The sequence below is a fragment of the Orycteropus afer genome, unplaced genomic scaffold (assembly GCF_000298275.1).
Source record: "Orycteropus afer afer isolate SDZICR_OR568_19922 unplaced genomic scaffold, OryAfe1.0 scaffold00042, whole genome shotgun sequence".
NCBI lineage: Eukaryota > Metazoa > Chordata > Mammalia > Tubulidentata > Orycteropodidae > Orycteropus > Orycteropus afer.
The window spans coordinates 7,579,110-7,603,664 of NW_006921629.1; the positions used below are offsets into that span (position 1 = coordinate 7,579,110).

General features: G+C 37.2%; 1 protein-coding gene across 1 annotated transcript in view; it reads left to right on the forward strand.

Annotated features, from left to right (window-relative positions):
* Positions 1-24,555, forward strand: part of TAOK1 (TAO kinase 1) — a 93,064-nt gene that overhangs the window by 1,610 nt on the left and 66,899 nt on the right. Inside the window, 5 exon segments of the mRNA XM_007937401.1 lie at positions 16,996-17,067; positions 17,743-17,844; positions 19,106-19,151; positions 19,722-19,818; positions 21,570-21,683. Coding sequence (XP_007935592.1) covers positions 16,996-17,067; positions 17,743-17,844; positions 19,106-19,151; positions 19,722-19,818; positions 21,570-21,683 — 431 coding nt within the window.

Genomic DNA, 24,555 nt, shown 5'->3' on the forward strand with positions numbered 1-24,555 from the left:
ACTGGCCACTCAGAACATAGTCATCTGATCCCATCATGGGAACAACCACACAGAACTGGGGTCCAGCCAAGTTGACACACAGCTCCAACTATCACAATGTGTAACATTTAATTGCTCTACCAGACTTCATCATATATTTTGAAACTCCATCATTTACTTTATCATTTCCTAATACTAGATATTTAGATTTTTTTTTTTTTGCTGTGAAAATTAATAGCCTGATGAACATCTTTAAGGAATGTGTTTGTCAGTTTGGAGGGAAAAAGAAGAAAAGGAGAACAAGACAATGTAAATAGCCTAGACTATAGTGAAAAGAATATTATTGAAGGGAGCCTTGAATTGTCAAATAGTAATAAACAATCCACAATATTTAAAGTAATATAATATTAGTAGACAGAGACACCAGTAAAATAGAATAGAACCAGAAACAGTGTAATAGTAGTTTAAAGAGCCTTTTTATGGGGGAAAATATTTTATGTGTGTCTATTTGGTAGTTTCTTATACAGGTTAAGGAAAACATCTTTAAGCATAAAACTGGTTAGGAAAAGTATGTTACTTTTGTTCATTGTTTATAAATAAGTTGCCATAGTGCCAAAAAGACATGAAGGCCACATCTTCTGACCTCCTCTAACTGCACAAGAGGAAGACAGAATCACTATCAGCAGCCCAAGGCCTATTCCTGCGAGGCCAGACATGCTGCCTCCCTCTAGCCCTTTCACCAGCCCTGACACCAATCTTTCCTCCTGCAGCACCCACCACCTCTCTGCTGGGTTCAGTAATTCGCTGCAATGGCCACACAGAACTCCAGATTATGGGGTTTATTAGGGAAGCACCGGGCTACAATTCAAGTTCAGGAAAAATGCTCAGTCTCTCTCCCAGCCCGCTGTCTTTCTGCCAACAGTCTCTCTCAGTCTTGTCTTCCAGCAGTGCATGTCTCTTATGTCTCTTTTCCACAGAGCGTGTCTCTCAGGATCACGTTTCCTCTCAGCAGCACATCCTTCCTCAGGCAGCAGTCAGAGAGAGACTTCTCTGCCTCTAGGAGGCCTCCTTTTGAGCCTGGCAGAATAGCCAAAATAGCCAATCATAATGTCCGAATTCTAAGCACATGAGAGAAAGCGAACTTCCCAGAACGTTTCTTTGTGCTGCTCCCAGCCGAAATACCTCTCAGGTGGATGATTTTAACAGTCAGAAGCTACTCAGTTTCTCATAGCAAATTCTACTATGGAGTTTACAAAGACTTATGGCTAGAAAAGCCATACCAGGTAATTACTACACCACACATAGGCAGGTAAAAGGTTTGTATATATATTTTAGGAGCCCTGGTGGCACAGTGGTTAAGTGCTCCACTGTTATTGAATGATTGGCAGTTTGAACCTACCAGTTACCCTGCGGCAGAAAGATAAATAAATAATCTGGTTCCATAAGCATTTACAGCCTTGGAAACCTCATGTAGTAGTTCTATTCTGTCCTACAGGGTCACTTTAAGTTAGAATCGACTAGGCATCAGTGGGTTATACATATTTTATGTTGAGAAGTGAAGTTCTCAGTACTTAAATATGAATGAGTATTATATTCATGAATATTTAAAAAATAATCATGAACCTTAAGGATATTGAAGTAAAGATTTTAAACTAAGTACACCCACTCCTCTCTTCACATGGTTAGGTTCCAAAGACCAAGTCATTATGTGAAATTGGCATTATGTGAGAGTTGGGGTCTGCATCCTATCTTTGGTGCCAGGGATTACCCTCCTCTGTCACTTACTGCTCATTGAGCACCTCTGGCATATCTCCATATGAACATGCTGGGCCCCCTTTCCTCACTGTACCTTCCCCAGTGCCACAGAGCCAAAGGGGTTGGAGGTGGTTGGGCATGGTTGGGGGTGGTAGTGTTTGGGTATTGCCCACTGTCCACCATCTCCCACAGCCTGCTGTGGTTAGGGATCCCCACTCATCCTCCACCTGCTATATCCCACTGCCCTCCCTGGGTGAAGACTACAGTTATCTTCTATCTGTCCCCACCCTGCAGCCCTTCAGTTGCCTTACCTCTCCCGACTTTTCTGCCTTCCCCTCACTGACTTCCTTCAGGCCCATGCCCAGCCCCCTGCCTGCCTGCAAGTTCTTATTCCACCATCGCCTATACTCCTGTGGCTGGACCAAGATGTCACGGATGAACAGGAAAGAGCATCCCATTTACCCCTGCCCCTTGTTTGGCTAGGTTTTCACCCAGGGGTATCATATATAATTAGTGGTGGCCTGCAAAAGGAGCCTCAGTCTCCCTGTGGCCCCGCATTGGGGTGGGCCATCGGAGGCACTGCCCAAAAAGTTTTTCAAAGTTGTTGTAAATGCAAAATGTCAGATAATGAGATAGTAGATAAGTGAGGAGTAAGTGTGCTGATGTTTTATTATAAAAAATTTAAAACATACCAAAATGTTAAAAGAATATTCTAGTGTACCCCTAGATAGATTCTACCTTCAACATTTTATTATACTTGGAAACATTTTTGCCTATCCCTCTACCTACCTATCACTACATCTTATTATTATTTTTATCTGTTTCAAAGTAGGAGACCTCAATGCACCTTCCTCTGAATACTTCAGCATACATAACATTAACTAGAGTACAATATTTTTTAGTTTCTTTATTTTCTTTCGAAGTGAAATGTATTCATTGAAATGCATAGATCTTTTTTTAAAATGCATTTTATTGAAATATGATTTATGTACAGTAAAATACACAAAACTAAAATTACATAGGTCGATGTTTTCTTTTTGCTTAGTGTTCCATCCCCTCCCCTTCCACCCCTGGCAACCAACAAAGAAAGTTTCCCTTCACATATAAACCTTTCCTTGACCCTCCACAACAACAAACTAATACTATATTTGTCCTCCTGTGACTGACTTATTTTACTGAGCACAATGTCCTCCAAGTCCATCCAAGCCATGCAGTGCTTTGCAGACTCCACATCACTTTTCAGCGCTGGATAGCACTCCACTGTGTGTATGCACCACAGCTTGGTCACCACTCCTCTGTTGATGGGCACGTAGGTTGCCTCCATCCTCTTGCCACTGCAAACACTGCTGCGATGAACATGGGTGTGCACATATCTGCTCCTGTCCTGGCTCTCCTCCCTACGATATATACCTAGTAATGGGATTGCTTGGGCAAATGGTATCTCCAATTCCATCTTTCTAAGGGATCACCATACTGCTTTCCATAGTGGTTGTATCACTTCACAGTGCCATTAGCATGAGAGTCCCAATCTCTCCACATCCCTGCCAGCATTTGTTATTATTTTCTGTCTCATTGACCCTTGCCATCGGGTGCTGGGGTGAGATGGTATCTCATTGTTGTTTTGATTTGCATCTCTCTGTTGGCCAGTGCTTGTGAGCATCTCTTCATGTATTTGCTGGCCACCTGAATATCCTCCTTGGTGAAGTGTCTATTCATCTCTTGTGCCAAAATGCATAGATTTTAACTATACTATTCATTGAGTTGTGACAAATGTATCCCTCTATAACCCAAACACTTTCAGGATGTAAAACATTATCATTACACCCAGAAAGTTACTTTAGGCTTCTTCTCAGTCAATCTGTACTTATCCCCAGAGGTAAACAACAATTCTCATTTTTCCTACTATAGACTAATTTTGCCTTTTCTAGAATCATAAAGTACATACTTTTGTGTAAGTCTTTATCACTCAGTATAATGTTTATGAGATTTATCCATGTTGAAAGTACTCTAATTCTTCCTTTTTATTTTGGAGTAGGATATTGTTATATCCCATAGTTTGTTTATCCATTCTTCTGTTGGTGGATACCTAGACTGTTTACAGTTTTTGTTATTATGAATAAACTTGTTCTGTCATTCTTGTTCAACTCTTTCTAGAGACCTGAGGTTTTGTTTGTTTATTTTTAATGTTGAGTTTTTATTTCTCTTAAGTAAAACACCTGACATGGAATTGTTGGGTCATAAGTCAGGTGTATGCATACTTTTATGAACAGTTATCAGACTTTTGCATTAAGAGGTAGAAGTTGTACATTGCCATCAATAGTGTATGAGAGTTTTGTTTGTTCAACATTTTCTCTGGTATTTTGTGTTAACAGCTATTCTGATGGCTATGTAATGGTATCTATTTATGGTTTTAATGTACATTTAACTGATAACTGGTATTATTTAGCATTTTCTCTTGGGCTTAATAGCCATTCATGTATCTTTCTGAATTCTCTGTTCAAATCTTTTACCCATGTTTTTTTTAAATGGTGATTTTTTTTTTTTTTTTTTTTTTTGGGAGTTGTAAGAGTTCTTTGTTTATCTTGGTTATTTCTCAGATGATTTGCAAATACCTTCTCACAATGTATGGCTTGCCTACTTATTTTCTCTTCAGTGTCTTTTGACGAACAGAAGTTTTTAATTTTGATGAAGTCTAACTTAACAGTTTTTTTTCTTTTATGGTTATTCTGTCATACAAAAAAAAAAAAAAAAAATTCCACCATGCATCAGTCAGTTTGTTGTACTGTGATGTCTTGCATGTTGCTGTGAGGCTGGAGGCTATTCCACTGGTATTTCAAATATTGGGAGGATCCCCCGTGGTGGACAGTTTCAACAGAGCTTCCAGACTAAGACAGATAGGGAAGAAGGATGGGGTCATCCACGTCTGAAAAAATTGGCCACTAGAAAACTTATGAATAGCAGTGAAGCACTATCTGATATATTACTGGAGAACTTTATGAACAGCTGTGAAACATTGTCTGATATAGTGCCCAAAAGATGAGTCCCTCAGGTTGGAAGGCACTCAAAATACAACTGGGGGAGAGATGCTTCCCTGCTTGCATAATTTCTTTTAAAAGGATCAGCATAAGGCTGTCCCCTATGAGATGAAGGTATATATAAAGTTGGCAGGTGATGTTTCTACATATGTATTTGTATGTGCTGTAAGAATGCCAGATACATAATAGAGCTAACAAGGGGCAATGTTATGAAAACTTCTTGGCCATAGCCAACCATCCTGAGGGAGTGAGTAGTTGGGCCTGTGGTGAACAGAGGTGTGGCCATCTCCTGCCTCCACCTACCTTGTTGACTAGCAGAAATTCCATCCTGGTCTGTGCTCTGACAGAGCCTGTGCTGTGCCTCACCACCTCCCCGGCCCAGTTTTGTTCTTACATGTTTATTTTCAAATTATTCTGCCTTCCTCCTTTCTTCTTTTTTTTTTTTTGTTTATTCTCTTTCCCTTCCCTGGTTCTTGGTTTTTTTTTTTCCCCCTCCCCCCCTTTCCCTTTTCTTGATTCCCTTCTTTGTTCTTTCTTTTGGTTCTTTACGTTCCTTGTGTTCCCTTTTGCAGTTTTCCCCTTTGTTCTTTACTTTTTATTTTTTTAGTTTTTTTTGTAATGTGGATGAAATTTTGCAGAGCAAATTCAGTTTCCATACAGCAGTTAATACACATTTTGTTTCATGAGACTACAATTCCTCACAGTGTAATCGTTCTCTTTACATTTCCTTCCTTTAGTTACCTCTTTCCTCTGCATTCCTGCCCTCAGAGCAGGGACCATGGCCATAGGAGATATCAAGCTCAATTGGCATAATATACTACACAAAAACATTGTTTTACATCCTACTCTGGTGAGTAGCAATTTGGGTCTTAAAAGCTTGTCAGTGGCCATGTAGATGCACCAATTGGTCTCTCCTTGTCCAGAACAAAGGTGAATGAAGAAAATCAAATACACATGGAAACAATTACTCCGTGGGACTAGTAGACCATGGAGTCCTCAGCCTATATGACCTTGAGACCAGAAGAACTAGATGGTACCCAGCTACCCCTGGCAGCCACTTGAAAAGGGATCAGTGCAGGAGATCCTGGATAGAGTGGGAGAGCAATGTGGAACAAAACTCAAAATCATTAAAAAAAAAAAAAAACACACCAGGTTTGCTGGTCTGATAGATCCTAATATGAGACCTCTGAGACTATGACCTTTAGTTATCCTTCATGTCTGGAACTAAACTCACTCTTATGGCCTCCAGCCAGTCAGTAGGCAGACATATAGGGTGAACATTTATATTAGGTAGATAAAGTCCTTAGAGCGATCAGTCATGGGAGACTAACAGGGCAGTGTTTGCCTAAAGAGATAGCTCTGAGGGGAGGAATGCAGAGGAAAGAGGTAACTAAAGGGAGGAAGTGTGAAGAGAAATACTACATTGTGGGGAATTGTAGTTGATATGATGAAACAAAATGTGTATTAACTGCTGTATGGAAACTGAATTTGCTCTGTAAACTTACCCCCATACCACAATAAAATTCAATAATAAAAAAAAAAAAGTAAAGAACAAGCGAAAACTGCAAAAGGGAACACAAGGAATGTGAAGAACCAAAAGAAAGAACAAAGAAGAGGACCAGGAAAAGGGAGGGGGGAAAACAAAAACAAGAACCAGGAAAGGGAAGGAGAATAAATAAATAAATAAAAAGGAAGAAAGGAGGAAGATAGAATAATTTGAAAACAAACATATAAAAACAAAACTGGGGCAGGGAGGTGGTAAGACACAGTACTCAGCCTCTGTCAGAGCACAGACCAGGATGGAATTCCTGTTAGTCAGCAAGGTAGGTGAAGAAAGAAGATGGCTATACCTCTGTTCACCAATAGGGTTTGGGGTTTAAGAGGAATATCGTACCTTTCTAGTTGTCAGTCTCCAGTGCAGTGGCACATGCTGTCCTCAGCAAGCAGAGCCTATTCTTAGGTCACTGTCCAGGTCCCGCCCTTGCATTTATTCAAAATGGCCATGCTGCTTGCAAATATTCAAAATGGTTGTGTCCTCAGGATAGCTAGCAGTCTTCAGGTCTGTTTGTCTCCTTCCTGTTTTCCTTTCTGGCTGTCAGGTACCAGTGCAGTCCTTGCCTATGCATCCTTGGTGAGCAGAGCTGATTCTTAGGTTGTCGCTGGGATGCCTCTTGCAAATATTGAAAATGGTTGCACCCTCAGGACAGCCGACAGTTCCCAGTTTTGTCTCCTTCACTGTTTTCCTTTCTGGTTATCAGGCACCAGTGCAGTCTTTGCCCATGTAGTCTTTGGTGAGCACAGCCAATTCTTAGGTTGCTACTGGAGCCTGCTTGCAAAAATTCAAAATGGCTGCGTCCTAAGGACAACCGCCAGTCTGCAGCTCCGTTTGTCTCCTTACTTAACTGTTTTCATTCAGGTTTTTCTTCTATTTGTTATTTAATGCACTTATTTATCCTACCCTTCAAGATGATCAGGAATCATCTTGTGTATCAGTTTCAATTGATTTCTTACTGCTTTGTTGCAGAGGATCTGTATAGCTTATCTGCCTATTCTGCCATCTTGCCAGAACCCCTTTTTCTTGACTTTTTATAATAATGGAGTTATACAATACTTGTGCTTTTGTGATTTATTTCACTCAGCATAATGACCCCAGGTTGGGGTCTTTTGCACGTTCTTCGTTATTCTTTAACACACTGCATAATGTTCCATCATTTGTATGTACCATAGTTCGTTTATCTAGTCATCCTTTGATAGGCATTTAGGTTATTTGTCTTTTTGCTATTGTTAATAGGATTGTGTTGAACATGAATGTACATATATCTATTCATGTCACTGCTGTTATTACTATAGAATATATACTTAGTAGTGGAATTGCTGGATCATTTGGTATTTCTATTTCCAACTTTTTAATAAAGCACCTTACACAGTTGTACCATTTTACAATCCCATCAGCAGTGTATGAGGGTTCCATTCTCTCCACACCCTCACTAGCATTTGTTGTTTTCTGTTTTTTTGAACTTTACTGTTAATGGAGGGTTGAGATGATACTTCTGTTGGCTAATGATTCTAAGTATTTCTTCATGTGTTTGTTGGCTGCCTGAATGTCTTCTTCTGAATGGCTACTTCTGCAGTGTCTGTTCATGTCTCTGCCCATTTTTAAATTGGATTATTTATCTTTTTGTTGTTGTGATTTTTGAAGTTTTCTATATATTTTAGACATTAGTCCCTATTGTTGATAAGACATTACCAAAAAAGTTTTTCCAGTCTGTTGGTTCTCTTTTTACTCTCTCAGTGTAATCTTTTGATGTGCTAAGTGTTTAATTTTTAGGAGGTCCCAATCATCTGTGTTTTCTACTGTTTATGTCTTTTAAATTATGTTTGATAGTGTATTTATGCCATCTATTAGGACCCGTTCAGAAGGAAGGTTCGGCAGTGATACCGCCTCAGGAATCCAAGGAGGGGTCTCTTTGAGTCGTGTCTGACTTGATGGCGCATAACAACAACAACAACAACATTAGGACCCATAGGAGCTCTGATGGTGTAGTGCCTAAGGCATTTGACCGCTAACCAGAAGACTGGCAGTTGAAACCCACCAGCCACTCCTTGGAAGAAAGATTGGGCAATCTAGTTCCATAGTAATACTGCCTTGGAAACCCAAGGAGAGGTCATTATAAGTTGGAAACAACGGGCATGAGTTGGTTGGTTTTTTTTGTTGTTGTTGTTGTTGTTGGTATTAGGACCCATACGTTTGTCCCTATTTTTTTCTTTAATGATCTGTGTAGTTTTAAGTTTTACATTTAAGTCTTTGAGTTCTTTTGTATATTGTGTGAGATATGGCTCCTGTTTGATTTTACTGCAAATGAATATCCAGTTTTGCCAGCACTCTTTGTTAAAGATGTTATTGATTCCTCTGTTTCATTGGTTTCAAACATATGGAAAGATCAGTAATCCATTGGTTGATAGATTTATTTCTGGGTTTGCATTCTGTACCATTGATCTGTGTGTGTCATTATACCTATATTTGGCTGTTTTGACTACTGTGGCTGTGTAGTAGGTTTTGAGATCAGGAAGTATGAAGCCCCTTACTTTGTTCATCTCTTTTCCTTTCTATATAAATGTGGTAATTAATTTTTCCATCTCTTTAAAGAATGATTGTGGAATCTGGATTTTATTGCATTATATTTGTGGATCACTGGGTAGTGTTGACATTTTCACAGTGTTAAATCTTCCTATCCATGGGCATGATATATTCTTCCATTTCTGTAGGTCTCTCTTGGTTTCTTGTAGTAGTGTTTTGTTGTTATGTTTGTATAAGTCTTCTATATCTTTGCTTAGATTTATTCCTATTTCACCTTTTGAGTGTCTATTGTAATTGGTATTATTTTCTGATTTCATTATTAGTTCTCTTTGTTAGTATAGAGGAATCCAACTGATTTTTGTATGCTGGTCTTACACCCTGCCACTTTGCTGAATCTTTCAATTCTAGTAATTTTCTTGCTGAGTTTTTGAGATTTTCTATGTTTGAGAATATTTCATAGGAAGGTAGAGATGTTATTATTCTTCTTTACTGATTTGGATGACTTTTATTTCCCTTTGTTGCCTTATTGTTCTGGCTTGGATTTCCAATACAATCCTGAATAGGAGTGGTGATAAAAAGCATCTTGGTTTGATTCCCATTTGCAAGGGGAATATTTCAGTCTCTCTTCATTGAGAGTAATATTGGCTGTTAGTTTTGTAAATATGCCCTTAATTATGTTTAGGAATTTCCCTTCTATTTTTTTGAGCATTTTTATCAGGAATGGGTGTTGAATTTTATCATATGTCTTTTTGGCATTGATTGATATGATCAAGTGGTTCCTTTGTTTTATTTATGCAGTGGATTACATTAATTGCTTTTCTAAAGGATTACGTTGATTGTTTTTCTAATGTTGAACCATCCTTACATACTTGGTGTGAGTCCCACTTGATTGTGATGTATTATTATTTTTTGTTATGTTGTTGGGTTCTGTGGCCTAGGATTTTGTTGAGAATTTTTGTGTTTATGGTCATGAGGGATATTAGTCTGTAATTTTCTTATTTAGTGTTGTCTTTGCCTGGCATTGATATCACTGTTATGCTTGCTTCATAGAATGAATTCTGGAGTATTCCATCCTTTGTGTATTCTTTCATAGTTTCAGTTAGATTGGTGTCAGCTAGTCTCTGAATGTTTGGTAATATTTGCCAGTGAAGCTGTCTGGACCAGGATGTTTTTTGTTGGGAGGTTTTTGTGTTTTTTTTTTTGTTTTTTTTTTTAATATCTTACTCAGTTTCTCCTTTCCTTGTGAGTCTCTTCAGATTTTCTACCTTTGTATTATTTTAGGTAACACATATTTTGAGGGTCATAATTCAATCCATAGGAGCTCTGGTAGCAAAGTGGCTAAAGCACTTGACTGCTCACCAGAAGGCTTGCGGTTGAAACCCACCAGCCACTCCTCGGAAGGAAGGTTGGGCAATCCTACTTCCGTAGTGATACTGCCTCGGAAACCCAAGGGGGGGTCGCTATGAGTCAGGCCGACTCGACGGCACATAACAACAACAACAACAACATAACAGACATAGCACAAATAGATGCCTTAACAGCAGGGGTTTATTCTCTTACAATTTAGGAGGATAGAAGTGGAGTTCAAAGTACTGGCGCTAGGGGGATGAATGAAGTCCCCTTGACCTTGGCCTTCAGTTCTGCCTCTTGACTGTTCCAGTCCCACTAGACTTGGAGGCTTTTTCTGACTCATGTAGCTTCTAGCTGTTGAGGCTGATGAACCCAAAATTGACAGGTAAAATCCCAAGATCAGGCCACAACACAGCAGACCACTGGTTCAAGTCCAGGAACAATCTCAGGATCTGCAAGCAATGAACGTGGAATCAGGTTTGGAAAATGTCTCATTAACAACCTGCAATATGCAAATGACACAACCTTGCTTGCTGAAAGTGAAGATGACTTGAAGCACTTACTGATGAAGATTAAAGACTAAGTCTGCAGTATGGATTACACCTCAGCATAAGGAAAATGAGAATTCTCACAACTGGACCGATAAGCAGCATCACAATAAATGGAAAAAAGATTAAAGTTGTCAAAGATTTCATTTTACTTGCATCCAAAATCAACACCCATGGAAGCAGGAGTCAGGAATCAGATGTTATATTACAGTGGGCATATCTGCTGCAAAAGATCTCTTTAAAGTGTTGAAGAGCGAAGATACCACTTTGAAGACTAAAGTATCTCTAATTGAAGCCATGTATTTTCAGTTGCCTTATATGCACATGAAGGCTGGACAATGAATAAAGAAAACCAAAGAAGAATTGATGCCTTTGAATTGTGGTGTTGGCGAAGAATACTGAAATGAAATACCTATGGACTGCCAAAAAATCGAACAAATCTGTCCTGAAATAAGTGCTGCTTGAGTACTCCGTGGAAACAAGAATGGCCAGACTTTGTCTTACATACTTTGGTCATGTTGTCAGAAGGGACCATTTCCTGGAGCAGGATATCATGCTTGGTAAAGTGGCAGGTCAGTGAAAAATAGAAAGACCTTTAACAAGATGAATTGACACAGTGGCTGCAATGATGGGCTCAACCATACAAGGATTGTGAGGATGGCACAGGACCAGGCAGTATTTTGTTCTGTTGCACATTGGATCGGTATGAGTTAGGGCTGACTCGATGGCATCTAACGACAGTAATATCAGAAATTACTATTGCCATTCTTGCTGCTTTTTGTTTGCCATTACCTTTATATGTTTTTTCCATACCTTGATTTTTAGCCTGTTTTGGTCTTTGTGTCTATGGTGTATCTCTTGTAGACAGCATAGTGATAGGTCATTTGTTCTTACCTATTCTACTACTCTCTGTCTCTCTCTCTCTCTTTTTTTTTTAAATTGTGATTTGTGTGAAAATTTACAGAGCAAATACACTTTCCATACAGCAGTTCACATACACTTTGTCTCATGACAATGACCACACTTTACCACAATGCAACATCTTCCCTCCTACTTTCTCCCGATAGTTACCTCTTCCCTGTATCCATCCCTCCATGCACTCCTGCCCCCTGAGCTGTCTCCCTGTGCATAAGCAGCCCTTCTTTCTCCCATGCTTGTTCTCTCCAAGGAGTGTATCTACCTCAGGTAAATGTTCAACTCATATGCCTGTCTATTGTTTGGCTGGAAGCCATAGGCATGGATTCAATTCCAGACCAAAAGGGCAGCTAGGGGCCATAGTCTTAGTGGTTCTACCAGACTCTATCGGACCAGCAAATCTGGTCCCCCCCTTTTTTTTTTCCAAATGATTTTTGAGTTTTGTTCCACATTGTTCTCCCTTTCTATCCAGAATCTCCTACATAGATCCTCTTCCAAGTGGTTGACAGTAGTAGCTGGGCACCATCTAGTTCTTCTGGTCTCATAAGTCGTATAGGCTGCAGATCGGATGGTATACCAGTCGCTAGGGCTAATTGTTTCCATGAATTTTTGGTTTTCTTCAATCTTCTTTGCTCTGAACAAGGAGAGACCCATTGCATCTAGATGGAAGCTTGCAAGCTTTTAAGATCCTAGTTGCTGTTTGCCACAGTAGGAGGTGGAACAATGTTTTCTGTAGTATGTTATGCCAATTAAATTTGATGTCCTCTGTGACTATGGTCCCGAGCCCACAGATTCAACTACTCGGTCCCTCTGGGTAGCTGGCTGTGACCAAGCAGTGACTACAACCTTGCCCCTTGTCAGCTCCACTATACACCTGGGAATTCAGATCATACACATAAAGTTATAGGACGATTGTCTGCCAACCCTGTACATGTTCTTGGGTACACTCCCCACTTCATAGACATCCTAATAGTTCAACCTGTCCCTCTATCTATCTACCCATATACACATGTTTGACTTCGCTGACAACGCCATACTGTATGTGCAAAAGGGTTCATCTTTGTTGTCTGTACTTCTCACGTACCTCTCTATGTCTTTCTCTTCCTCAGTGTCACTATATTGATCACTCACATTTGGTACGTTGCCTTTCTCTTCACCCAAATCAATACTTAACCTCTGTCTATCTAACAGTGTTGTCTACTCTCCCCTCCCACCCCTAGTAACCAACAAAGAAAATGTCCTTCCATAAATAAACCTTTCCTTGACTTTTACAATAACGGACTGATACAATATATGTTCTTTTGTGATTGACTTATTTCACTCAGCATAATGTCCTCCAAGTTCATCCACGTTATGCGGTGTTTTGCAGATTCTGCATTATTCTTTAGGGTTGCATGGTATTCCATTTCGTGTACCATAGTTTGGATATCCATTCCTCAGTTGATGGACACCTAGGTTGTTTCCATCTTTTGGCTATTGTAAATAGTTCTGCGATGAACATGGGTGTGCATATGTCTGTTCTTGTCATGGCTTTCACTTCTTTAGGATATATACCTAGTGATGGGATAACTGGGTCAAATGGTATTTCTAGTTCCAACTTTTGAAGGAATCACCATACTGCTTTCCACAATGGTTGTACCATTTTACAGTCCCACCAGCAGTTTATGAGAGTCCATCTCTCCACATCCTCGCCAGCGTTTGTTATTTTCTGTTCTCTGTCTCTTGATTGGTGTATTTAATCCATTTACATCCAGTATAATTATTGATAGATACCAATTGATTTCTTGATTGCTGTTTCCAAGGTGTTGATTTTGGATCCAAGTAAAATGAAAACCTTGACAACTTCAGTTTTTTCTCCGTTTATCATGATGTTGCTTATTGGTCTAATTGTGAGGATTTTTGTTTTCTTTATGTTACTGTAATCCATACTGAAGGTAATAGTTTTGATCTTCATCATTAAGTGCTTCAAGTCTTCTTCAGTTTCAGCTGCTAAGATTGTGTTGTAAGTGTTAATGTCATGAATGTTAACAGTGGATGAATTGTTCCAGATTAGAAGAGAATAGTAAAGTATGATACTAAATGCTATACATGATCAAGTAGGGAGGGAAAATATGTTTCTGGTATGAAAGAAAAAAAAAACCTATATATGCATAGGTTTTAGATCTGTATAGTGGGTAAAGAATAAATCGAATTTCAGTTTGTATTTCCTTTATTATGAATGAGTTTAGACTTTTTGTATTTTAACCACTTTTCTGTTTGACATACTGTTTATAAACAGGTTTAGATTTACTGAAGGGTTTGCACTGATTAGTAAGGAGTTTTCCTGTATAACTTTCATCCAGCTTTCCATAATGTTAACATCTTACATAACCATGCTACATGTATCAAAACTAAGAAATCAACAATGATACCATATTGCTAACTAAACTGCATACTTCATTGACATTTTACCAGTTTTTCCACTAATATACTTTTTTCTGTTCCAATCCAGGGTCCAATCCAGTGTACTACATTTAAATCAACCCCTTTCTTAGTTTAATTAACAGTGTAGCTGTTTAATGAAGATGACAAAACTGGAACTGTACCTCACCACATATGAAAAAATTTACTATGTAAGCATTAACGCTATAAAACTTAGAAGAAAACAGGTAAATATGCATGTCCTCAGATTTAGTAATGGATACCTAGATATGACACTAGTACAAGTATAAGCAACTACAATAACAAAGAAATAGACAAATTAGACTTCATCAAAATGAAAACTTCTGTGCATCAAAATTAGGGAAAAACAGCCCATAGATTAAAGTATTTGCAAATTGTATATCTGATAATGGACTTATGTCTTGAATATATAAAGAACTCTTAAAATTCATTAATAAGGCAATCAGTCCAATTTTAAAATGGCCATGTATCTGAATAGACATTTCACCCAAGAAGATAAAAGATGTAAAATAAATAAGATAAAAATTATAGAAGATGTAAAATATAAAATGGTCAAATAAACACATGAAAACATGTTCAACATCATTTTTCACCAGGGAAATAGAAATCAAAACTACAAAAGAATACTGCTTTATACCCACTAGGATGGCCATAATAAAAAAGGCAGATAATAACATGTTGTCAAGGATATAGAGAAAATGGAATTCTTGTTCACTGTTGGTGGGACTGTAAAATGGTACAGCCACTTTGGAAAATAGTCTGGTACTTCCTCTGATGGTCAGACCTAAAGTTACCCTGTGACCCAGCAATTCTACTCCTACGTTGTTGTTGGAAGGAAGGAAGATGGGGCAATCTACTTCCGTAGTGATACTGCCTCAGAAACCCAAGGAAGGGTCGCTATGAGTCGGGTCCTACTCGACAACACATCACAAGAAGAAGAAGATAAAAAGTGATACAGGCAGGTCACACACCAGGGAAATTCCCCTTACATTAGATCTGGACTGTGACCTGATTAAGGGTATTATGTTGTTGTTGTTGTTATGTGCCGTCGAGTCGTACCCGACTCATAGGGACTCCTTCTTGGGTTTCCCAGGCAGTATCACTACGGAAGTAGATTGCCAACCTTCCTTCTGAGGAGTGGCTGGTGGGTTTGAACCGCCAGCCTTCTGGTTATCTGTCAAGTGCCTTAGGCACCAGAGCTCCCAAATTAAGGTGGGTATTATATCCCACCTTAATCCCCTTAGAACTGACAGGCAGATCACATCATTGGAGATGATTACGTCATTTTATAACTGCCAAATTATATCATTATGTAACAGCCAAACCACTGGGAATCATGATCCACTCAAGTTAACGCACATTTTTTGGGGGACACAATTCAGTCCATGACAAGTACTATTCAAATTTCTATTTTTTTTTCCTCCCCTCTCAAATGTTGTTACTGTTATTGTCATCATGTAAGTTTTGACTCATAGTGACCTGTATGTGCAGATTACCAGGCTTGTCTTCCAAGGCACCTCTGGGTGGGTATGAACTCTCAGTCTTTGGGCTAATAATTAAATGCTTAACTGTTTGCATCATCCAGTGATTCCTTCCTCTCAACTAGATTACTCAAAAGAAAACATTCTAACAGCAGACAAAAAAACAACCCACAGGACATAAATAAACATTTACCAAAAAACATATACAAATGGCCAAAAAACACAAGAAAAGAGGCTCAATATCAATAATTATTAGGGAAATGCAAATTAAAACCACAATGAGATACCACTTTATGTCCACTGAGATGTCCCTGATTTAAAAAACAGAAAACAACAGGTGCTGGCATGGAAGTGATGAAATAGAAACCTTCATTTATTGCTGGTGAGGTTGTAAACAGTCACTGTGGAAAAAAGTCTGAAGGTTCCTAAAAAGTTTAACATAGAATTACCATACAATGCAGCAGTTCCACTCCTAGATACATACTCAAAAGAATGTTAAACTGGAATATAAACAGATACATGTACACCACTGTTCATTGTAGAACTATTTATGATAGCCAAACGATAGAAACAGCCTAAATATCCTTCAGTAAATGAATTGATAAACAAAATGTGGTACATACATATAATGAAGTGGAATACTACGTAGCCATAAAGAAAAATGAAGACACATGCTATAAAATGAATGAGCCTTGAAAACATCATCTTGAGTCAGATAGTCACAGAAGGACAAGTATTGTATCATGCCACTTGTATGTAGAACAAGAAAATGCATAAAGAGCTCAGGTTATATTAGTGGTTAACGAGAGGAAGGTGAAAAAGAGGGAGGAAAGCTTAAGAGATATGAGCCTCTGTTAAAGGTGATAGAAAAAGTTGTAAACAAATAATGGTGATGGTTATACAACATGATGAATACAAATAATGTCACTAAATTGTATATATGAACAATGTTGAAATGGCAAGTGTTTTGTTACATGTTTACCACTATTTAAAAAAAAGTAAATCTGCTTTATTTTTCTCTTCAAAGTACCAGTTCTTAGATAATTTTTGTTATTATTACTATTTGGGGGGGGGGGTGGAGCACTGTTGGTGTAGTACCTAAGGCATTTTTGACTGATAACCAGAAGGCTGGTGGTTCAAACCCACCAGCCACCCTTCGGAAGGAAGATTGAGCAATCTACTCCTATAGTGATGCTGTCTTGGTAACCCAAAGAGGAGGGGTTGCTGTGAGTAGGATCTGACTCGAGGGCAGTGCGTTTGGTTTTTTATTATGTTTTTTAATGTTCTGTAAAAGCAGTTTGAATACCCTTTTTGACATGGTAATTTACAGATGGTTGTATTCTCAGAAAATTGATTGCCCAGATTTAGTCTGTTAATTTTCACAATGATCCTGTCTTTGTTATTTTTTTTAGGCACGAGATGTGCGTACTAATGAAGTGGTGGCCATCAAGAAGATGTCTTATAGTGGAAAGCAGTCTACTGAGGTAAGTTAAGAATATACGTTTTTATTTACATGTTAAAGAAAGACATACTGTTTTTAATAAGGAAGAGCCAGAATTTTTTAAAAGGTATATAACATATACAAAGTAAAGAACACAAAAAAAATTTTCTTTCACAAAGTGAGAATACTTATATGACTAGAACTTAGAACCATAAGCAGAACATTACCTTGTACTCCCTTCTTTTAATATTTTAAACTCTAGTTTAATGTATTATTCTATATTTATAATAGGAACTCTGGTAGCGTAGTGCCTAAGGCACTTGACTGCTAACCAGAAGGCTGATGGTTCAAACCCACCAGCCACTCCTCGAAAGGAAGGTTGGGCAATCTACTTCCGTGGTGATCCCCCCTCGGAAACCCAAGGAAGAGTCGCAATGAGCAGGTTCCGACTCGACGGCACATAACAACATATTTATAATAGAAGGATCCTACCTTCAATGAAATAATTTTGCAAATTATGTAACTGAGTTATAAAATGAATGAATATAATTTCTTTTAACCTTTTTATTTTGACTTCTAATAAAAAAAATTACAAATCACAGTTGTATTTTCTTGTCAGCCCTTCTTAATCTAGTAGTTGCTTTTTCTCTCATTTAACTTTCTAAATAAAAACAACTATTCATAAATTTTCTTCTCATTGCTTTTTCCCCCTGCACAGAAGTGGCAAGATATTATTAAGGAAGTCAAGTTTCTACAAAGAATAAAACATCCTAACAGTATAGAATACAAAGGCTGCTATTTACGTGAGCACACAGCATGGGTAGGTATTTGATCTCCCTTTGCTGCGACTTTAATTGGTTTTGTTTAGAGTGAATTAATTAAGATAGTCTTAAACTGGTTGTATAGAGGCTTGCAAAGGCATTTGAAATGTTAGTTAATGCTGAGAAAGGAAAAACAGTACCTTCTAGAATTAGGCATAACCCTACAATTGTATAGGCATAATAATTATTCATTCAGAAGTACTAAGTTTGTTTTAAACAGTAATGGCCCCTTTTTATTGAACAATTAATAAAAACCACAGCTAATTATCATTTTAGTATACTGAACTTAGATTTAGATTTATCATGTTTGGTTCATTTTTATCCAGTTTAAATTTTGAAGGAACTCCTAAACATGAGCAATAAAAAGCAGCAGTGATGTTGGGCAAGTTACCTCTCTATCTTTGAGATGCCCTATATGTAAAGTAGGAATAATAATAGAACCTACTTCATAAGGTTGTAGAGGTCATTGCTGGTTCAGTGGTAGAATTCTTGCCTTTAATGTGGAAGACTTGGCTTCTGTTACTGGCCAGTATACCTCATACACAGCTACCACTTGTCTGTTTTAGTACTGGCTTGCATGTTTCTATGATACCAATTAGGTTTCAGTGGAGCTTCTAGATGAAGATGGAATAGGAGGAAAAAAAGCTTGATGATCTAATTCTGAAAATCAGCCAGTGAAAACCCTGTGGATCACAATAGTCTAATCTCCAGCCAATCGTAGGGATGGTGTGGGACCTGACAGCATTTTCTTCCATTGTGCATGGAGTTGCCATCAGCTGGAGGCCTGGCTTGCTGGCAGCTAACAACAACATAAGATTGTTATAAGCATTAAATTAGTTAATATAGGCATATAGGGTATACTTTTTATTTACTTTAAAGGAGATATTTAAGCTCTAACCTGTACTTTGTACATATAATTCCAGAGTACAATTTTCTGCTTCTAAACAGTTACCAATAGTGTTACTATAGGATAACTGTAACAGAATATGTATATTCCTTTCTAATTTTAATAATTATGTATGAAATACATATTTTTAAAGAAGTGACTACATTAGCATTCTTAGAAGATTAATTTATCATTGGCTTAACTTTATCCATACATTTAACAAATTGATGAATAAGTAAGTATTTCTCAAGGTAAATGATAACTGTATTTGTTTTACTTAAGACTATCTTCTGGATCTCCTAGGTGAATTTATTTTATCTCAAATGAAATCTTTATAATATGTTTTAATGTTTTTGTCACTTTTTTCCATGTAGCTTGTAATGGAATATTGTTTAGGATCTGCTTCAGATTTACTAGAAGGTAAGTTTCCTTGGATTATTTAAAAAAATAATGATAATAAAATAATTCACTTAAACATTTCTTGAACTATGTTAATACTAAATAATGTAAAAACTTTTCAGAACTAGAAAAAATCTAGCTATTTCCAGATTCTCAGCATGGTATGTGCTATCCTCATTAAATATTATATAGTAGCATAAAATAGATGGATTGTCTCATTGGGACTTTACAGGCTTTTTTTCTGGTTTCTTTGACATTTTACCAACTTGATCTGCTCCTCACAGTCAGATCAAAGATACATGAGAACAGATGGAGAACATCTCTTCTGTCAATTTTGTTTTTATAATCACCAAACAATTCTTTAATATTGTTAGTTAAGAGAAAATTGTCTGTGAAATACATTAACAAGTAGACACAACTGTATACTAATTATAAAGTTCTTTAGACTTGTTTTTCTATTTTGGAAAGTAAATCCCTTCTTGTTAAATGTTAGTATCCTAAAATTGCCCGATATATTAGGTATGTATATTTGTTACTTTAAATTAAAATATTCTGATAATAATTGGTTTCAAATAAATTCTTTATTTTAAGTTCACAAAAAACCATTACAAGAAGTGGAAATAGCAGCAATTACACATGGTGCTCTCCAGGGATTAGCCTACTTACATTCTCATACCATGATCCATAGGTAAGTGCTTTGAAAATTATCATATATTAACAAGTAAATGGCTTGTTGCATTTCTCATCTGTCAAATTTATTAACCAAAAATTTTGTTCATTATAACCAAATAGAAAAAAGCATTTCAAAATCTTACAAATGCATATTTTTTTGGCATGTCCATGTTCTAAAAAGATTACACTTAATCTCTCTTTTTAGGATTATTTTCATTTTTGCCTAATCATACTGCTGGGCATTCTTGAATTATGTGCACTTTGTGAATTTGTGGTAGAAATTTAATTGTAGAATCACTTAATTTATAAACTGGGAAAAACATTAGGGATCATAGAGTCTTTTTCATTTTACAGATGAAGAACCCAAAGCCCCCATTTGTGACTAATTTCCTAAAGGTTGCAAAGCCAAATAGTTTAAAGCTAGAACTAAACCTAGATCTTTTGTCCCGGTAATTGATACTTCCAGATTTGTGCTGTTAATTTCATGACATGGACAAATAAAAGCTATTTAAGACTCTTTATCCTTTAATCCTTGATAATGGATTTGTTGTTGTTGTTAGGTGCTGTCAAGTCAGACCCGACTCATAGCGACCCCATAGCGACCCCTCCTTGGGTTTCCAAGGCAGTATCACTACAGAAGTAGATTGCCCCATCTTCCTTTCGAGGAGTGGCTAGTGGGTTTGAACTGCCAGCCATCTGGTTAGCAGTCAAGTGCCTTAGGCACTACGCTACCAGAGCTCCCTGAAAATGGATAGTAACTTTGATATTAAAGCATTTTTGGCATTGGTATTGGTTTTGGCTGTTTTAGAAGAGAACTAGAAATTTGATGATATCAATGAAACAATAACATATTAAACTATATAATAGGATCATTGTGAGTTAATAGTTATCTTTAGTTTTTTAGATGAAGAAAGTCAGGTTGAAGAGAAATCCACATGATTTATAAACAAGTGAATGGCAGAGTTGGAGTTAGAACCTAAAGTTTTCTTAACTTCAGAGTGCTTCTCCATTTTTTTAAACAAATAGAAGGAAAATAAATTAATTTATTATTATATGAATTGTAACATAATAAGAAGAATTGACAAGTACTCTTGGAAATTTAGTTTTTCTTTTTCAGTTTTTAAAAGGTTAAGTGTATGTTATAGTGCCCATTGGGAATATAATCCCATTGTATAAATACTCATAATGTTCTTAATTTCAGTGTTTGTTGTTTTAGAAAAGTAAGTTTGGAAGTAAGTATGGAGCCATTGATATTATATTACTTGTAGACTTCAGTTTTCATTTCATAGTTATGAAAACTATGTTAAAGTTTGGAAAGGATAAGAAAAATGTTCTTTCTTTCTTAGCCAAATTTTGGGGGATAAAGTATTTGCTTATTTTTTTTCATGGTTATTTTTTTCACACTAAGAGTTACTCAGAGTTTTACAAATTATGAAAGGTTTGTCAGCTACCAAGTTAATTCCATTTTTAAAACCATTTTTTAGTCTCAAGATACAGACTATATACACTGATCTACAGTTTTGTTATTTAAGGCTATGTGTCTTTTGTTTTAGAAGAAAATTTGTTACTGTATATTTATTTGAATTTTATATTTTTTATTTTCTAACTTAGATCTTAATGCTCACTATTCTAGTTGTAAGAATATCCTTGGACTTAATTATTTTGATTTATCCTTTCCTATCTTAGGAATTATTGTTTGATTTTTATCATTTTCAACACAATCTAAAGAAGAAAAGATAAATAACTTTCTGTATTCCTTAAACCCAGAGATATCAAAGCAGGAAATATCCTTCTGACAGAACCAGGCCAGGTGAAACTTGCTGACTTTGGATCTGCTTCCATGGCATCTCCTGCCAATTCTTTTGTGGGAACGCCATATTGGTAAGAATCATAGAATCTGGTGTTGATCCTCATAATTGAAAGACACAATGTGTGGTTGTACATTTTTCCAAATATCTTGTCTTTCCTGTAAATATAATGATATTTTGGACATTCTAACTTTAAGAATTGTACTTAGTTTTTAATATAGATTTGAGTGCTGCCCTTGAATCTAATTTTTCTTTTTATCTTTTTTGTACCTCTTCCCCAGTCCGTTTGTTTTCTTCTTCTTATCTGCATCATAATTTGGGTGTGAGAGTGAAAAGATTAAAAAAAAAAATCAAGTCGTGGGACAAAGAAATAATTAGTGGAAATTTGTGTTTTTTATTAGATTTATCTTTATTGTGTTTCAGTGATCTTCAGACTGAGAGTACCTGAAGACTAGCTACTTCAAAGTTGTTTTTCTTTTTTTGTTGTTTTAGCTTTTTATTATGGAGAATTTCAAATACACACCAAAGTAGACAAAAATACAATGAAGCCTCAAGTTCCAATCACACAGCCTAATATTATCTCCCCATTCCCAAAGTTATTTTGAAGCAAATTCTAGACATTGTATCATTTAATTATAAATAATTCAGTAGAATTTTTAGCAAGTTTGAAAGGAGTAATTTTCGAGATCTCCAGCTTTCAAATGTTCTCTTGCTCTGTGTAAACTGAAAGTTATGCCTGATGGCCAGTACGTCTCCATTCCCATCTTTTAAAATCTCCCTTTTCCTTTATAAAGGAAAAGCTTCTTACCCATCCTTAATATTACAGTGGTAGATCTGCTATGGGAGTGTAAAAGCCTCTGAGCACACTAAAGGGACAATTTGAGAATGTGTAGTGTTTATTAGAAATATTGATGGATCAGGGTGCAAACTTATGGCAAGGCTATGCCTTTTCAGTTATCTCCCTTCCCCTTCTTTTACTCTCCCTTTTCGCTTTTATCCCTATAACATCCCATCTTTCTTTCTGGCTTAGAGTTTAGAACTGGTGGTTGTCATGGGACACATTTTGACATGATTATTTGCATTGAAAAATGAGGTCAGACTTTTCTAGTAACAAGTGACTCTGATTTGGCTTGTTAATATGATCATAAAGACTGCCTTTGCTGTAGGTTAATCGTAGTTTTTAAAAGTAAGTTAGCTCATTCTACAGCTTCAAGGTTGTTATCAAAATACATTTAAAATAGACAAAATATATGTGTATATATGATACATTATATTCTTTCCGTGTATTAAATTTATAAAATTTAAATGTGAACTTAAAAATGTCTAATGAAGTACATGGTTTTTTAATATGTAACCTGCTGCCTTTGAGTCCATTTCAACTCATAGTGACTCTTATTAGATTTCCAAGGCTGTAAATCTTTACAGAATTAGATTACTTCATCTTCCTCCTGCAGGGTAGCTGGTGGATTTGAACCACTGACCTTCTGGTTAGCAGCCAAATACCTTACCCACAATGCCACCAGAGGTCCTTTTTTAATATATAACAAGTATATAAATAAAAAGGCTGGGGGACTGGGACAGGGTGAGGATTCAGCTCTAGGGATCCAGGTGAGGAGAGGGAACCCAGGCCATACCCCACAAGCAGCAAGGGAGGAAAGCAGGAGAAAAGAGAGGAAAGGCCAGGGGGACCGGGAGAGAGTGAGGAGTCAGCCGCAGGGATCCAGGTGAGGGTGGTTGGAGAGGTTTCCAACAGCTAAGGGAGACAAACTTGTCTGTCAGTTTATCCTACTGTGGTGATGTGTTGCTGTGAGTCTTGAGGCTGTGCCACTGGTGTTTCAAACCCAGTGGGGTGCACATGGTACACAGGTATCAGCCCAGCTTCAGACTGAGACAGACTAGGAAGAAGGAAGAGGCCATCCACTTCTCAAAGAATTGGCCAGGGACAACCTTAAGAATAGCAAAGAAACATTGTCTGATACATTACTGTGTAACTTTATGAATAGTCCGGAAACATTGTCCAATACAGAGGAGGAGGATGAGTCACTTAGGTTAGAAGGCTCTCAAAATAGGACTGGGAAATAGCTGCATCATCAGAGTAAAACCAGGCTCACTCATATGGATAAGGTAAAGCTTTCGAGACCTCCATTTGCTGATGTGGCACCACTGAAATTGAGGAGAAACAGCTGCAAACATCCATTAATCATTGGAACATGGATCGTATGAAGTATGAATCTCGGGAAAATTGGAAGTTGTTAGAAATGAAATGGAATGCATAAAGATTAATATCGTAGGCATTAGTAAGCTGAAATGGACTGGTTTTGGACATTTTGAATCAGACAACCATATGATGTATTATGCCAGGAATGACAGTTTGAAGAGAACTGGCATAGCATTCATCATCACAAAGGATGTTTCAAGATCTGTCCTGAAGTACAGTGCTGTCAGTGATAGGATAATATCCATATGCCTACAAAGAAGACCTGTCAATACAACTATTATTCAAATTTATGCATAAACCACCAAAGCCAAAGATAAGAAAATTGAAGATTTTTATCAACTTCTGCAGTCTGAAATTGACCAAACATGCAGTCAGGGTGTGTTAATTATCACTGGTGACTGGAATGCAAAAGTTAGAAACAAACACCGGTAGATGGAAAATTTGACCTTGGTGACAGAAATAATGCTGGAACTCTCATGGTAGAATTTTGCAAGACCAGCGACTTACTCATTGCAAACACCTTTTTTCAACAACACAAACAGCAGCTGTACACATGGACTTCACTAGATAGAACACACAGGAATCAGATTGACTACATCTGTGGCAAGAGGCGATGGAAAAGGTTAATATCTTCAGCCAGAACCAGTCCAGAAGCTGATTGTGGAACAGATCATCAACTGCTCATATGCAAGTTCAACTTGAAGTTAAAGACAATTAAACAAGTCCA